This window comes from Artemia franciscana, chromosome 3 (genome assembly GCF_032884065.1).
Source record: "Artemia franciscana chromosome 3, ASM3288406v1, whole genome shotgun sequence".
NCBI classification, from domain to species: Eukaryota; Metazoa; Arthropoda; class Branchiopoda; order Anostraca; family Artemiidae; genus Artemia; species Artemia franciscana.
The window spans coordinates 13030267-13047860 of record NC_088865.1 but is presented as its reverse complement, the minus strand read 5'-3'; the positions used below and the strand labels follow the sequence as shown (position 1 = coordinate 13047860).

At 33.3% G+C, this 17594-nt stretch overlaps 1 protein-coding gene across 4 annotated transcripts in view; it reads left to right on the top strand.

Annotated features, from left to right (window-relative positions):
- The window catches only part of LOC136024896 (uncharacterized), a 69632-nt gene that overhangs the window by 15817 nt on the left and 36221 nt on the right, over positions 1-17594 (top strand). For all 4 annotated transcript variants that reach the window (XM_065700437.1, XM_065700438.1, XM_065700435.1 and 1 more), the window contains exon 3: positions 13624-13761. In XM_065700437.1, coding sequence (XP_065556509.1) covers positions 13624-13761 — 138 coding nt within the window. The remainder of the gene's footprint in view (positions 1-13623; positions 13762-17594) is intronic.

Genomic DNA, 17594 nt, shown 5'->3' with positions numbered 1-17594 from the left:
TTTGACACTTGGGATCTAGGTAATCTACATCAATAATATCGCTTTTATCATTACTCGGAACCAAACGATCCATTTCAGCTATTTCGTCCAGGACATTCGTATTAATCATTAAATCTTTATGTATATCTTCTTCAAGATTTTTAGCATACAGATAAGTTTTTTGAAAGTACAAGTAATCAAACATCAAGCTGAAGAATAATTGTTTCTACATTCATATAGTTTAATAGGTAATTTTCCATCCATTTACTTGGTAAAAATTTTTGGTAATAAGATTCAACAATGAAGCTTATAGCTTTGAATCTTATAGCTTAACATTTTTTATGAGGGTTAACTTTAATACTGAATTAGCCCAACTATAATACCTTAATTATCTAATTAGCTTATAATTTAACTAGCTTATAGCTTCAAGGGATTAAATCCCCAGCGTATCGTGTTCACTTTATTTTTCAAAGCCTTTCTTTTAGTCTGATTAGGGTCTAGGGCTTTTGTTTTTCCAAGAACATTCTATGTTTGTTTGCTTTCAAAGTTTACTCAGTTTCTGATAAGCTTTTCACTTTTTTGAGTAATCTTTATAAATCTATGATGTTATTTTTTTTTAACAATATTCTTTTTCATACCTTTCAATTTTTTCTTTGCTTTGGTTTCATCGTCACCCTTTTTTAAATAAGTATATACTTTTTATCTTAAACCCACAAACTCAGACATTATTGTTCCAGATAGTTCATACCTATCGCTTTTTTATTGACTGCAGGGACGTTATGAAGGTTATTTTTTTTATCATCCAAATTGAATTTTTCTTGGAAGTCAGCTTTAATGTCTTAATCCATGTCAATGTAACATAAGTCAATGTTTTTGCTATATTTTAGTTTCATGTATTCATAACAAAATTCTTACATCAGCAGCTTAGATAGCTCTAATGCAGTGAGTCGATTATGAATAGGTTCATGTAGATTTATTTTTGACTTAGCCATTCTGGCCACCGAGGAATTCGCGCTAGAGATTATTTCCGACCTAAATTTATGTTTTTAAATTATTTTTCTCTTTTTTCCTCACTAGTGACTGTTCCAATACTTGCTCTTTTTCTAACAATTTCCATGGTTTTCCCAAGACAAGCACTATTCATGAGTTTAACAAAATATTTCTTGAAATCGTTCGTTCCATTTTGTCTTAATTTAGTATTATGATTGATATATTCTTTTAAATTGGGTGACTCAGTAAATGCTAGTTTTCTATGTATTTGCTTCAATACTAAGCCATGTTTAAATAAAATGATAAATTCGTATAATGTACAATATTATTTTTTTTATTATGTAAAATTGTACATAATTTGTATATAAAATGTTCAGGGGCTAGTGGCAAATGTTTATGTAAATTGTGTAACTCCCTTGGATATTCTAAATCAACTTTGTAAATGGCTCCTACATTATCTTTATTCATTTATGATTGTACGTAATCTTTAATTGTTGGTAATAGTCTGGGGGGTTCGTTTTCTTTTAAATGGTCGGATATATTAAAAAAGGTTAAGTCTTTTTCAGGTAAGTTTTGTGGTGTTGCCCAACCATATAAACTATCAGCTTCTAAATACATTAAATAATTTAAAGGTTGTGTTTGATAGAAGTTTTTCATATATTTATTATTTGCTTTATTATATCTTCTCATACACTGAGTTACACCTCCTCTTCTTTTTTTTCAATAAAGGTATGCATATCTTCCTCAGAAAATAATGGAATTTCAGCCTTAGAGTGTTAGAGAAAAGCTTTCCATGTTAGTCTTGGTCATGGGAAGAAGTGGATTGGGTCTAGTGTATAAATATTTAAACGTACATTTCGAAAATTTTCAACGACAGCTGATAGAATTAAAAGATAACTTTTTATAATGTAGTTTAACCTAATAATGTTTTATATTTAAATAATTTCCAAATAGATTTTTGCTCTTATATATTCTTCTTCAAAAATATTTTTCCGTGTTTATCTAGAATAAAACTTGTCTATTGATGGTAATTTGTTTTATTTTTTTTATAGTTAGTAATATATTCATTGGGATAAATCCCTTTCTTTATTATTTTTTGAATTCTCTAGTATTTTGAAATACATCACAAGTATATCTAAAATTATTTCTTAAACAATTGAAATTTTCTTTACATTCAAATTTAGCTAAATTTTCAGAAAGACTATTTAAAGATGAAGCCATAAAACAGAGTGAATCTATGAAACGCATTTCGTATTTGGTTTCATTACCAGTTATTGTTTCTTAAAACTATATAAAACTCTCCGCTAAATCGAAAATACCGTTATCAGCTACTAACTCTCTAAGTAATAAATGAGAATCATATTTTGAGAGACTGCATGGCAATAAGGATATCTTTAGGAATAGGAAAGGAAAGGCATATGTTTAGGAAAGGGATATGTTTAGGAATACAACATACAACATACTTGGAATCCAAAAGCAAAGGCTTTCGTTCTGCCGCTTTAATTGTCCTTTTACCTTTCTATTGATTAAATTGTTAATTATATGATTAAAAATCAGCTATAATACGTCAAGGTACTTTCATTTTTTTTGCCACACTTTCAAATTCAATTTTAGATCCTGTTTTTGGCATTATTATGTCACGGTCTTCACAGTTATCTTTTTTAGAATGTTCTTCGAACTTTTGCTCTTCTGTGAAATGTCTTTCACAGAAGGTGCAAAGATAAATTTTCGAGTTCAAATAATTTGAATTAAACTATTGATTCTCAAAACAGTTTAAATTAATCTCATGTGTAGCAGTTTTTCATCGAACTTAGTTTTATTTATATGAACTCTAACCACTTTATTTTTACTTATTTCAAATAAACAAATTTTAATATTATACTTGTTTTCAAATTTATAAATATCTTGAATATCCGTAGGAAACTTAGTAATCCCTATAAATCATTTTCATTGGGGTTTATATTTTTATAGTCTGTCAACATTTCAATCATTCGCATGGCAAATATAAGCGAGAATTGACCAACGAGAGCATTTACAATCATTATTCTTATATTAATGCAAGATTTTTTTTTTCAAATTCAAGTAGTACTCTGTAAGTACTTCTCACATAATTTGGTAATCTTGTCATTTGATAATCAATTCCATAAACTCTTTCTAATTATAAACCTGATCTGGGTTTATTCTCTATGACAAACGTGTGTATATTCCTGTGATTACTATTTAGGTTGCTTTGTTCAATTTATATTTTTCATATTTATGATTTCATATTATGACAATGAATAGGTTCGCGCTCTTCATTATCCAACTGAGAATAATATATTACACGTGTTGTAAATCGAACTCTGTAACTGTTCTTAATATTCATTCTATTTTTAAAATCTTTAACAACATAGTCAAAAAGGGGCCCAACATCAGCTTTATTTGCATTCATTGAAATATTAATTGTAAGGGAATTTTCTCGAATCCATTGAATATATGAATTATTGTCGTATTCATCTTCTTTAAACATATATTTTGGGATATCTGGAACTTTTCTTGTTTTCCCTTATTTATAAATAAATTCGAAATGTCAATATTCCTATCTTATTTAGCAATGTCTCTACCAGTTACATCTCAAAGGAATTGTCGATTTTGTCACTATCCTTTTTATTGATTTCTATTTGATTTTTGAAATAACTTTTTACTTTATTCTTCACTTTATTATAATTTCCAGTAATTGAAATCTGTTTTGATTATAACATTTTTTAAGTTTAGGAATATCTTCATTTTGTACACTATTAAATTTAAAGTTTTACATCTGAAATAATTTTAATCTTTTCTTTGATTTCATTTTCTAATTTTACTTTTAAATCAGGTTCAATTTTGAAGCGATACTGCTTTTTGTCCTTTTCACTTTTTTCATTTCTTGGCCATTGAATATAGTGATCGCACATTAATACTTTATTATTAAGATGATCATTGATGGTATTGAACTTTATTATTTTTATTTTAGCAATAATCTTTAAATTATGATTTTGGCAAATGATTACAATTCATATTTGTGGCTATTGATTTTTATCTTAGACGAATTTGGATTTTTGTAGTAAACAACTTATAATCACTTCTGCAATGTCAGCCATTTTTTAGGAGCTGATTTTATTAAGCAAAATTCCAAATCTTAAAAAATAGTCGTTAGTAGACTCTCTAGAGAACTTAGAAGTCTGTTAGTGTTTATTAATATGTTTAATAGTTTAAATCTGTAATAATCTAAAATTTATTGTATGCGATGTAAATAGGTTACTTCAACCGATTCTTAAACTCGGGAAGTTTAAAAAGAAAAGGAGTGCCGCTGATTAAAGGTATTTGCGTATTTTGTGGTTGCAGGAAAAGCCATATTTGAAAAAAGGAAACGAATTAAAATTTTAAAACTTATTATACGAACATTTCAGGGATTGATGATTTATATCTATTACACCGTCCAACGTATCCTTTAAAAGAAGACGCGTTTACATTCATAGTATCGATGACAAGTGGCAGACATATTTCGTTGATATGCAGTAGTAAAAAAGGATTTTTCTATAAAGATAAAACCCAGTCCATTGAATCCTATAAAGCAGAAATAGAGTTTGAAAACACTTTTATACCTGTTGCAGCAGGTGGTGGAACCAACGCTTTTAATAGTAGTTTCAAACAGTTCGTGGTAACGAACTGTAGTAAGGAGCGACCCGGCTCAATAGTAACCAAAACTCTAAAAAATGGAATTTTGATACCAATAGCTATATCAAAAGAATCGCATTTTAATGCTGGTTTTAAATATATAAGTTTCATCAAGTTTAGTCTTACCCATCAAAAGTTACGAGCCTGAGAAAATTTGCGTTATTTTAGAAAATAGGGGGAAACACCCCCTAAAAGTCATAGAATCTTAACGAAAATCACACCATCAGATTCAGCGTATCAGAGAACCCTATTGTAGAAGTTTCGAGCTCCTATCTACAAAAATGTGGAATTTTGCATTTTTTGCCAGAAGGCAGATCACGGATGCGTGTTTATTTGTTTTTTTGTTTTTTTTGTTGTTTTTTTTCCCAGGGGTGATCGTATCGACTCAGTTGTCCTAGAATGTTGCAAGAGGGCTCATTCTAACGGAAATGAAAAGTTCTAGTGCCCTTTTTAAGTGACCAAAAAAATTGGAGGGCACCTAGGCCCCCTCCCACGCTAATTATTTTCCCAAAGTCAACGGATCAAAATTCTGAGATAGCCATTTTATTCAGCGTAGTCGAAAAACCTTATAAGTATGTCTTTGGGCTGCTTCCTCATCAACGCCCCGCTCTTTACGCTAAAGTTTTTTACTGTTTTAAAAAGAAGAATTGAGAGAAAGAGTCAAACTTTAGCGTAAAGAGCGGGGCGTTGATGAGGAAGCAGCCTCTTTCATATACGAAGTAATTTCTGTGCGTTTTAAGTTTTAATGTCGCTCCTTACTTTCAGTTAAAAAAACTCGTTTTTTTTATTTAATTTGTTTAAAAGATTGAATAAAACAAAAGAAAGTCATATGGCTAGTATTTATTTACCATTATTACGATTATTTGGATTTTTTCATGATATTAATCATGTTTTTAGAGGCATTACATTCGAATTATCTTAAAAAGAAACGATTTTTCTAATATGATTATAAAATCTGGAGCTCAACATTTTAATCTAGATCTAATGCATTTATCATGGATGTTACTAGTATTAGATCCCAGATTACCCATAGCGGCTCAATTAGAAGCTGGATTAATGAAGAAGGTGGAGCAATTAAAAGCTGGATTTGGAAGGGCAGCTCATTTGGATTAAGATGGGAAGTGTGTAATACGTATAAAAGTGATAATAAAACGGATAGAGAATTATCCGAAAAAGATAACATTTAAATGCAAAACAATGTTGTATTTGACCATTTGAACACTGATAGAATTGAAGTTAAGCGGAGAATTGAATTGAAATTACTCAAATAGAATTGAGTTATCGGATATAAATATCTACAAGAAAATTTGAATTGTGATTCCAGTAATGCTAATGAAGATTATTCCAACGCTTATCAACAATTTTTACATTTAGGATATAAAAAAAAAATGTTGATAGTGGAACAATTGTAAGTTACAATGATATTAAAACAGCATATCCTTTATTTTGTTTTCATGTTTTAAAGCATGAATCGAATATTTATCGAAGTGGATCAACTGCTGATATAGAATTGAAACTTTTATTAGATGAAGTACCTTCTGATCCATATAATATTTACTGTGTTGAATGAAAAGCAATTGTGGAGGTCATTGACAACAAATTATGTTTTAATATGTTAATTATTTTTGATTTTGACATTTATTTGATAAAAGTGCCAAATAATAAATGGAGAAACTTTTAAGCAAAATGAAAACGGAAAATAAACATAATCAAACTATTAGGAAAGAAGATTTAGACATTGAAATGGAACACGTAATTCCATGAATGGAAACTGTTACAACTAAATTTGGAAATAAAAACGATTATCATTGTTTGTTTTAAAGGTAAAATGGTGGATCTATTTGCACCTAAGTGTTTTGATTCTAAGCAGTCGACATGAAAATAAATTAAAAAATGAGATGAAGGTATTATTTTAAAGGTTATTGAAAGAAAAAATAAAGACGATATAAATTATTTAGATATTGATGTCGACTATCCACTGAATATTAAATTATTACATTTTATCGGTAGTATAGGAAAAATGGAATATAATTAAACACTTACTTCACAAATTAATCAAATTTTCATTTCACAAGACCTTTTTTTTTATCTTGAAGCTCAAGCACCACGTCCAACCAGTGAGCATGCTACAGTTATATTACGACCAAAGTCAACAATGAAACCTAGTAAACCAACCCAGTTCACCTATCTTTCATTTACACAAGAAGGGATCATTGGCTGAAGAGAATGGCTCAACTCAGTATGCTGGTTCCACTTTTTCAAAAACAAAGACGTGAACAGCATGACCAAACTCCTCTGTCAACAAACTATTTGAGAGTACGAACGATTCTTACCTGAAAAGTGAGTTACAATTAGGACACAGAATTAACCATCGCTTAATCTGACAATTAATGCAGCAATGGCAGAGTGAGACAAGTTTTATCAGACAAAACCACACTCTGAAGAATATAACGGAAGAGAAATATAGTAGTCCGATTACTAAAGCCAGCTAAGTGGCTAAGTTGTCAGCCAGTGACCCAAGGAGGTTCCACGCAGCTCTACTGAATCTAATGGGACAGCAGAAGTCTAAATCCACCCTGAGGGACCAGCAAGGAGAGAATATAACTGTAGAAACAATTAGTGCACAGTACATATTAATAATATTGCTGCTATTTGTACTAGTGGTATTACTATTAACGCTCCTAATTGTAATACTACTACTGTGACTACTATTACACCTATGGCTAAGGGTATGAAGGTGAAATTTTCAAGAAATGTTGAGGGAGAAGGTGAACTGAATCACAACCACGCCGTCGGTATACCTGCTTACCAAAGGGCGTATCAGAAATCTCTTGGGAACTTCTTCTTGTGTAAGCCTCCTAGATGGAAATATGATCAAAATAAATGAACTTTTGGAGGTTTTGCGAGTTCAGGGTGCTAGAATAGGTTAAAATGTTAAGAGCTCTTAGTCAATAAGGCTAGGATTAAGTAGAGTTTAAGGTTTGACGTTGGGTAACGAAAAGATTGATCAGGTGGACAGTTTCGATTACTTTACTATTATTAGTAAAGACGGTGGGAGCAATGAAGATGTCAAAGTAGCCAACACCCCAGATGTCACACCCCAAGCCAAGGCTTGGGGTGTTTTCTCACAGTTAAAAAGTTTGGAAAAATAGGAAGGTAAGTTTGCAAGCCAAGATTAGATTTTTGGTAGCTATAGTAGTACATGTATCATTCTTCACTATTAAACTCTACTTTCACAGTAGCTACACTACATGTCACACTTCAGGTTGCCTCTCAGATCAGGCACTGGTCTTGCCTCAAAGTTATGACTTACCCAAGCTCTCGTATGCTGTAATACTAAAAAACCCTCTAAAAGACATTAAAGGTCCAACTGAGCGCCAAAAATTTATAGACAGTCTTTGTCCTAGTCCTGGCAGCGATGTATCTGAGCTACGCCGTGGCAAAAATGAATGGAAACTTGTCGTCTCGGCTAAGAAAGCCGCTAGTCTAATTGTTGAAAAGGCAAAGGGTTCTGAGTCCACGTTAAATGTTACGCTTAAAGAGCCTACTTTTGTTGCTGTTGTTAAACAAGTACCAGATTAACTGGCCTACTCGTGACTGAAAGACTTAATCCCGAAATACATCAGAACAGCTAAGTGTGCTGCGTCACGCACATTCAAAGTGTATTTCAAATCACGAAAAGACTTTGATCAGTTCCTTCAAGAGTCGGTGAAAATTGGTTATGAGTGGCTTCCCACCCAGGAGTTTGTGGTTTTGCCTCGTTGATGCATCTACTGCCATATGACTAGCCACCTTGCAGCAAACTGCACAAACACTACCCTGTGCTCGAAGTGCGGAGCTAGTGATCATAAGTCAAATGCTGAATCCCCGTGTAAGAATGGTCCTTTTTGTGTAAGTTGTACAGTTCCAGGCTATACGTGCTACTTTAATAATTACGTCCTTGATTCTCAGGATCTATGTCCCTCCTCATTAATTTTATCGTCAAGAAATCTGTCACTAATTTTCAGTGATGTTTTTTCTATCTTCCAAGCAGAATATCTTAAGCTTGGTCTACATTTCAATTCTGCCAAGTCAGAAATAGTCCTTTTTAACTGGAAGAACGATCTACTAAATTCAGTCAAACTTGGGAATTCTTTGATTCAACGTGTCGATCACCTCGTGTATCTTGTCTACCGATAGATCCATCTATACACCACACCCTGTACCTCCTCATTGAACATCTAACCCGCCGCATTTCCACCTCTTATGCGTCAATAATTGCCTGCAAGTTCAGATTCAACCGGCATTTGCTAGCTAGTCTTCAATGCAATAGCTCTCCCTCACATTCTGTATATTTTTCTCTTTTAGAAACTGTTAACTAATACTGATCGAACCAAAATACTTTCACTCTTCTTCTATTTTGCAAAATATTTACTCCGCCTTCCACCCTGGGAAAGCAACACAAAAATTGTCCGTCAGTTTAAAATTGCTGACCCGAATATTGCAGTTGCTAGAGTAATAGCTAAACACCAAAGAGAAAAAGAGAATATGACTGCTCAGGAGTGGTATTATGTATTATTTCAGTAGTCTGTGCCTTTTTTATTTTTAATTGCTTATTTCGTATTTTGTGATGTTTTTACTTATGTCGTTGCTGTTTGTTTTCCTTTTTTCTCTATCATTTATGCTACGTCTTGTTCAAAACTTTGTATTTTTTGTATGTTTGTGTCATGACCTTATATCATGAAGCAATTTTTAAATTTGTTGCTAATTCGTGGTTTATTTTTATCTGTAAATATCGGCGTTATGACAAGAGTTAATGCTATAATCGTTTTCTTCTTATTTTGCTTTTCATCTTTGTTTTTTTTTTCGTTTTTTTTCCCTCTTCTTGGTCTTATCATGTTGTGTGAATGATAAGTGTTCGGTTAAAAAATAAATAAATAGTATTGACAGGGGTTAAATATGGCTCTGAAGCATGTGCGCTCCGAAAAGTGGATGAAGATTCTTAGATATTTCGCAGAGATTTTGCTTGCGCACTGTTCCGGGTACCCGGCCGACTGACCGTATTTCAAAGAGTAGGCTGTATGGAAAGTATGGTTAAAAGCCGCTTTTTAGGGCTATAATGAAAGAAAGGTTGAGATGGCCTGGGCACTATCTGCGGATGAAGGATGACATATAGCCGATGCTTGTTTATTTCGGCCAACCGTCTAGGTCTTAACAGAAAGCAGGTCGTCTCCAGTTGGGGTGAGAGGATGTCATAAAGAAAGATTTAGAAGAAATAGGAACTTCTTGGGAGGGTTTAAGGGAGAGACTTCGCATGGATTTGGATGGAAGAGGAGTGTGCGCATCTGTGTTGGTCTCAGGTGGCTTGGTACTGCGGTGAGTTGTTAGTAGTAGTAGCCGTTTCTTGTGTGAAGCTGAAACTTGCAGGGCTTGTTGGGGATGTTGAACCAAAGGAAAGACAATCTTTGCATCCCGATGCTACTGTTTCTACTCATACAACTGCTACTATTATTATTTATGCTACTACTACTGCTACTATATCTAAGGTTACGACTTTTAATTCTACTTCTGCCCCTACTACCGCTATTATTGCTGGTTTTACTATTGGTTCTAAAGCAACGGGTATTAAGGCGAAAAATTTGGGGAATATTGAAGTTGTATTGAACTAAATCGCGTCACACTATGCCTACTCAGGCTGTCAAAAAGGTGTATCAGCAATGATTCAGGAACGGTTTATGATATTAAGTTGAAACTTTTTGTGTATACTACTAGTATTTCTACAACGCAAGCAAAGTGTATCAAGGTGAAGCTTTCAAGGAACATTTCACTGAATGGAAACTATTAGGGGAACGCTTAGGGTGAGCTTCAATTCAATGGAAATACTATATGCATGCAGCTTTTCAAAATGTTTATAAGCAGTATCATATGAAGCACCCCTCGATCATAGATAGCCATCTCATTGGAGATTTTAAAGGAGCCAATTCGATTGGAAATTAAAAGTTCTAGTGCTCTTTTCAGAGTCAAAAGTAACTGGAGGGCAAGCAGCCTGCATCAAAAGCCCATTAATTATCCAAACACACCTAATCAAAATTTTGATATAGCCATTTTGTTCAGCAAAATGAATGATCCAGTAACTATGTCTCTAGCGATTGCTGATATCACAACCCCCCACAGTTATGTAATTTGTTCATTATGCTTTTTTGTTTTTAATATTTTTCACTAAGAATTGATATATCATTCTGATATTCTTGTTCTGGTTTTCTAGTTTTTTGCTTGTCTTTATTTTTTGATTGTCTTGCTTTTTTAAGCACTCTTAAATTCGAATTCGACCCTTTGATGCTTATGATAGTGATTTTTCGAAGTAAATACTTCATCTTGACTAAACGTTGCTTGAAAAGTAACTCAAAAGGTACTATGCGTATTCTAGTAGCCAATGTGATACTTCTTCAATATCTCAAGAACGACTGAGGGCATTAAATTGAAACTTTCAAGGCTATTGCTATTACTACTTCTGCTGTTACAATTTAACTTTATCAAAAGAGTTTAAATGTATCCAGTTTGTCAAACAGCATAGATAGAGATTTTTGGGAATGGTATTAAGTTTTATTTTTCAGGTTAACTTGAGTAGGTATAAAACTAAATTAAATAATATTAATCGTGTCGCGATTTTCAAAAGGGTGTATGTTGTTTAAAGTTGCTGAAAAAAATTCTCGAGTATACAAATAGGAAGCCGAACGATGTATTATTATAGAATAAAAACTGAACAGATGCAAAATATTGTTTTCTTTTTCCATCAAAAAGACTATGTCAACAAAAACAACAAAAATTGACAAAAAAAAATCCGCAAAATATGCAAATTCAAAGAAAAGTAAAGAGTAAAAGTAAAGAAAAGAAAAATTAAATCAAAAATGAGCAGAAATAAATTCAAATAATCTTCCAAGCGTAAAGCTACCACAAAACACCATCAATAAATTAATAAAATGCAAAATAAATACACATTTGAATAAATAACTTAAGTCAAACTTGAAAGAGCTGAAATTAACACGAAAAGGGGGGGGGCAACCCCTACGGCTTCTCAAGACTAAAACGTAATTTGCACTTCTTGATGTAACTGTGTTTGTTTCACTTGGCACGAAGCTGTTCAGAAATGTGACGCTGACAACGCAGCAAGTATATTTGTCAAGGTCATCGAAAGCTTCTTGATGAAATGTTTTAGTTTTGGGCTGACAACTGTACAACTCTGAATAAGAACTGGATCATTTTCACAGCTCTTACTTTACTTGTCAATGATCTTAGCCACCTGTATCTGAAGGAAATTTGATTGAAGTTTCTTACCAATGGCACTACCGATATAGCCGTCCATAACATTAATCAAACAGTTCGTTGTAATGAACTGTAGTAAGGAGCGACCCGGCTCAATAGTAACCGAAACTCTAAAAAACGAAATTTTTATACCAATAGTTACATCAAAAGAATCGCATTTTAATGCTGATTTTAAATATATAAGTTTCATCAAGTTTTGTCTTACCATCAAAAGAATCGAAAGATTCTGTTACATCAAAAGAATCGCATTTTAATGCTGATTTTAAATATATAAGTTTCATCAAGTTTTGTCTTACCCATCAAAAGTTACGAGCCTGAGAAAATTTGCCTTATTTTAGAAAATAGAGGGAAATACCCCTTAAAAGTGACAGAATCTTAACGAAAATCACACCATCGGATTCAGCGTATCAGAGAACCCCATGGTAGAAGTTTCAAGCTCCTATCTACAAAAATGTGGAATTTTGTGTTTTTTGCCACAAGACAGATCACAGATGAGTGTTTATTTGTTTGTTTGCTTTTTGTTTTTCTGTTTTTTTCCCAGGGGTGATCGTATCGACCCAGTGGTCCTAGAATGTTACAATAGGGCTCATTCTGACAGAAATTAAAAGTTCTAGTGCCCTTTGAAGTGACCAAAAAAATTGGAGGGCACCTAGGCCCCCTCCCACGCTCATTTTTTCCCAAAGTCGCCGGATCAAAATTCTGAGATAACTATTTTATTCAACATAGTCGAAAAACCTAATAACTGTGTCTTTGGGGACGACTTACTCCCCCACAGTCCCCGTGGGAGGGGCTGCAAGTTCCAAACTTTGACCAGTGTTTACATATAGTAATGGTTATTGAAAAGTGTACAGAAGCTTTCAGGGGATTTTTTGGTTGGGGTGAGGGAGGGTGTTATGTGGGGGAAGTGTCCATACAAGAATTTTTCAGGGGGGAGAGAATTTCCATGAAGGGAGCGCATAATTTTCCAGCATTTAAAAAAAATGAAAAAAATAAATATGAAAAACTTTTTTCTACTGAAAGTAAGGAGCAGCATTAAAACTTAAAACAAACAGAAATTATTACACATATGAGGGGTTCACTTCCTCCTAATACCTCACTCTTTACGCTATTTTTTAGTAATTTCAAATATTTATTCTACGGCCTTTGTGATTCAGGGGTCATTCTTAAGGAATTGGGACAAAATTTAAGCTTTAGTGTGAAGAGTGAGGCATTGACGAGGGGGCGAACCCCCTCATATAAGTAGTAAAAACATAATAATAAGGAGCGACATTAAAACGAACAGAAATTACTCCGCATATGAAAGGGGCTGTTCCCTCTTCAACACCCGCTCTTTACGCTAAGGTCTTTGAATGTTTTAAAAAGTAGAGTGGAGGGAAAGAGTCAAACTTTAGTGTAAAGAGCGGGTGTTGAAGTGGGAACAGCCCATTTCATATACGGAGTAATTTCTGTTCGTTTTAAGTTTTAATGTCGCTCCTTATTTTCAGTTATTAAAAAAACTTTCTTTTTTATATTTAATTTGTAATAAAAGCCCAAGCAAGGTGTACGAGGCTCTTTTGAGAGAATACAACAAAGGGTTAATTCCATAGTTTATTCCACGTTTTGTCTTGTCATGTGTTCTGTAGTGTTTTTGTGTCATTCAATTACTTTAATTTTCAGAAATCACGGATCCTTTACAAATTAAGAATGATGAACCCATGAAAGTTTCAAATTTTTTTCATTCATTCTATGGTTTGGATACTCCTTCATGGAACTCTTTTCAGGCTCTGGCTGGTTGTTTCACGTTAAACGAAGAAGGTATGCTTTCAAACAGTAAGAATACAAAAGCCTTTTCAACTTGTTAATTTTCCATTATGCTAAAAAAAATTTGTCATATCAAGCATTATCTGCAGATGGGGCCTGAATATTATGAAATATTGAAAAAAAATAGGATTTTTTTTTCAATATTTTAAGAATACTAATTATTCTCTTTAATTACTCAAAATTATGCTTATTTTCATGTAAAGTCAGTAAATAAACAGGTGAATTATTGTAAGGATCCTTGTCTAAAAATCGTAATGATAATGTAAATGCGAAAAAATTGGACCCATCTAAAAAATTCTCCCATGTTAGGATTTTTGTCCTGTTGAGGCATGTAGTTTTTTTGCCAAAATTATTGTTTTATGCTTTTTTTTCGTCTGATTTTTCTACAGAATCAATAGATTTAAAGCTAAAAAAAAGTTCTTTTTTCATCCTGTCTAAACTAACTTTATCCTAAATCGATACGTTCAGCTTGTTGTCTGCTAGAACCGCCCACACGGGCAGTGGCGTTGTGGGCTAAAATTTATGTACCAGCAGGCATCTAAATGTAATATTTTTTTTAGTACAAGGAGAAACATTTAATTGCTACAAGGTTTGAACGCATTTCATATGCATTTAGCGTTGAAAAATTCCTTTTACAATAAATACAATTTAATAAGTAAAATTTAAATAGTGCAATATGTATTTTCATTTCAATGCTATAATAACTGGAAAAGAGAATATTTGTAATATAAGTCGCTTTCAGTGAAGCGCCAATTACGCAGTAGGCTTTATAGGTGTTAAGTTAAGAAAGGAGGCAATAGCTAAATTCTTATTTTTAGTGAAACTAAATTTGTCGTAAACGGTCTTGGGAAGAAATAAGGTTAAATTAAAAATTTGATACATAATTATGTCAACTGCTAGAAAGCCAATCAGTTGGAAATTTGATTTTACTGTAATTTCCTTTTTATTTCGAATGTTGTAATAAGTAAAAAAGAAAATGTTTTTAATAAAGCGCCATTTCCAATAAAGCGTCAATGACGCAGTAGGTTTTAGATTTTTCAAACAGTTCGTGGTAACGAACTGTAGTAAGGAGCGACCCGGCTCAATAGTAAACGAAACTCTAAAAAACGGAATTTTGACGCTAAAAGATACATCAAAACAATCGAATTTTCATGCTGATTCTAAATATATAAGTTTTGTCATCAAAAGTTACGAGCCTGAGAAAATTTGCCTTATTTTGGAAAATATGGGGAAACACCCCCTAAAAGTCATAGAATCTTAACGAAAATCACACCATCGTATTCGGCGTATCAGAGAACCCTATAACAAAAGTTTCTCTACGTAAAATTTCTCACGTGAAAATTACGTGAAATTTCTTATAGAGAAGAGCCAGATTTCTCGGTATTATTTGAGAACGGTTAGAATTTTTTTTTAAGTGTTTTTAGATGAAGGTAGGCTAAGAAGCATCGTCAAAACTTAAAATGGACAGAAATTGTTCATTATACTTTAATGTAGTTTAGTATATAGTATACGTATACAGTTTAGTTTAGCATGCAGTATACGTATACTTTAGTATACATATACTTTTAATTGATCGTAAGTTTTGACTATTTGTCCCAATTCTTTAAGAACGACTCCTGAAACAGAACGGCCGTTTAATAAGAATATTAAATTTGTCTTTAATTTCCAATCATTGGTCATGAAAGAGTGTCAGTGGGTCCAAAGTGGGGTCAGGGGATGATGCCTGAATCCCCCTTGAGGGAGCCGGATTTCCGGCATGATCTCACTATCAATCAGAAACTAAAATTTAGAAAAACAAGTTTTTTCAACTGAAAGTACAGAAAAACATTGAAAAAGACAAAAAATTAGTCCATATATGAGATGGGTTGCATCCCTTTGAATCTCTTGTTCTTTAAACTAAAGTTTCTTTTGCTTTGACAAAGCTTTTATTCTAATTTAGTAGATCTAATGTTTGTGAAGTCTTTCTTAAAGACTTCAGAAAAAACAAAATCAAAATTCACCTTAAAGGAAGAGGGGTCTAGTAGGGGGAAGCCCCTTCATACATCGGAAAACTTCTTTACTTAAAGTTTTAATACGGGTCCTTACTTTTAGCTAAAAATAACTTGTTTTTTTCTCTAAAATTTAATTAACATGTTAATTTAATTAAAGCGTTGCTGTATTGAATATTAAAAATATTTTAATAACAACTTTATATCCCAATCCTTTATGAACAACCAGTGAAACACAAGGTTCGCTGACTTCGAATAAGAATCTTTTTGAAAATTCCAAAGAACATCAGCGTGTAGAGCGAGGTATTATGAAGGGGGTATACTCCTCATGGTTCTAGGCGTTTACCCCCTCCCTCCCCACGGTTTGGTTCAGGTGGTTTGGTGCTGCGTGAGTAGTTAGTAGTAGTAGCAGTAGCAGCATTGAGTATTATAAATATTTTAAGAACAAATGCTAAATTATTGAAAACATAAGTGTGGGCCCGGAAGTATTACGGTTTTTACCAATTTTTCATGTGGAGATGTTGTGGCGGAATTATCTGGGGGCTATTTGCCGCGTGTTTTGATTTCTATGAAATAGTTTTCGCGGGAGGGGATATTTCTGGAGTGATCTAGAAGCAGACTAGAGATTAAAGTCTCATTCAAATGAAAGAATGCTAAGGAGAATTTTTCCGGCTGAATCGCTCGCAAGCAATTTTACAGGGGGGGATCCTCAAGGAGGATTGAACTGTCTGGAGGGAATATGACGGGGGAAGATTCACTTTACGTAGGACTGTTTGACTGTTTGTCCCAATTTTTTAACAGCGTTTACTGAAAAATTGGGGCTTTTTGATTACAATTGTAAGCTTTTTTCAAAGTGCTAACAGCTTTGGCGTAGACAGTAAGGTAATGAGGACGGGGCAACCTTAATATAAGGAATGAATCTTCCAAAATTAATATGCAAATTTAGTTTTAAGTTTTCATGTACGGTGAGGCAGATTTAAACCTGCATTAGCTGAAAAACGTTCAGGAATTAAATACAAAAAACAATATATTTTTTTTAACTGGAAGTAAGGAGCAGCGCTAAAACTTAAAATGAACATAAATATACTATCTACGTTGTGGCTCACTTCAACTTTCCGTATCTGGACAGGGGTTGTCCTCCCCTCAACGCCTCACTCTTTATGCTAAACTTGTTATCAAACAGTTCGTGGTAACGAACTGTAGTAAGGAGCGACCCTGCTCAATAGTAACCAAAACTCTAAAAAATGGATTTTTGATACCAATAGCTACATCAAAAGAATCGCATTTTAATGCTGGTTTTAAATATATAAGTTTCATCAAGTTTAGTCTTACCCATCAAAAGTTACGAGCCTGAGAAAATTTGCGTTATTTTAGAAAATAGGGGGAAACGCCCCCTAAAAGTCATAGAATCTTAACGAAAATCACACCATCAGATTCAGCGTACCAGAGAACCCTACTGTAGAAGTTTCGAGCTCCTATCTACAAAAATGTGGAATTTTGCATTTTTTGCCAGAAGGCAGATCACGGATGCGTGTTTATTTGTTTTTTTGTTTTTTTGTTTTTTTTTTCTTTTTCCCAGGGGTGATCGTATCGATCCAGTTGTCCTAGAATGTTGCAAGAGGGCTCATTCTAACGGAAATGAAAAGTTCTAGTGCCCTTTTTAAGTGACCAAAAAAATTGGAGGGCACCTAGGCCCCCTCCCACGCTCATTATTTTCCCAAAGTCAACGGATCAAAATTCTGAGATAGCCATTTTATTCAGCGTAGTCGAAAAACCTTATAACTATGTCTTTGGGGACGACTTACTCCCCCACAGTCCCCGTGGGAGGGGCAACAAGTT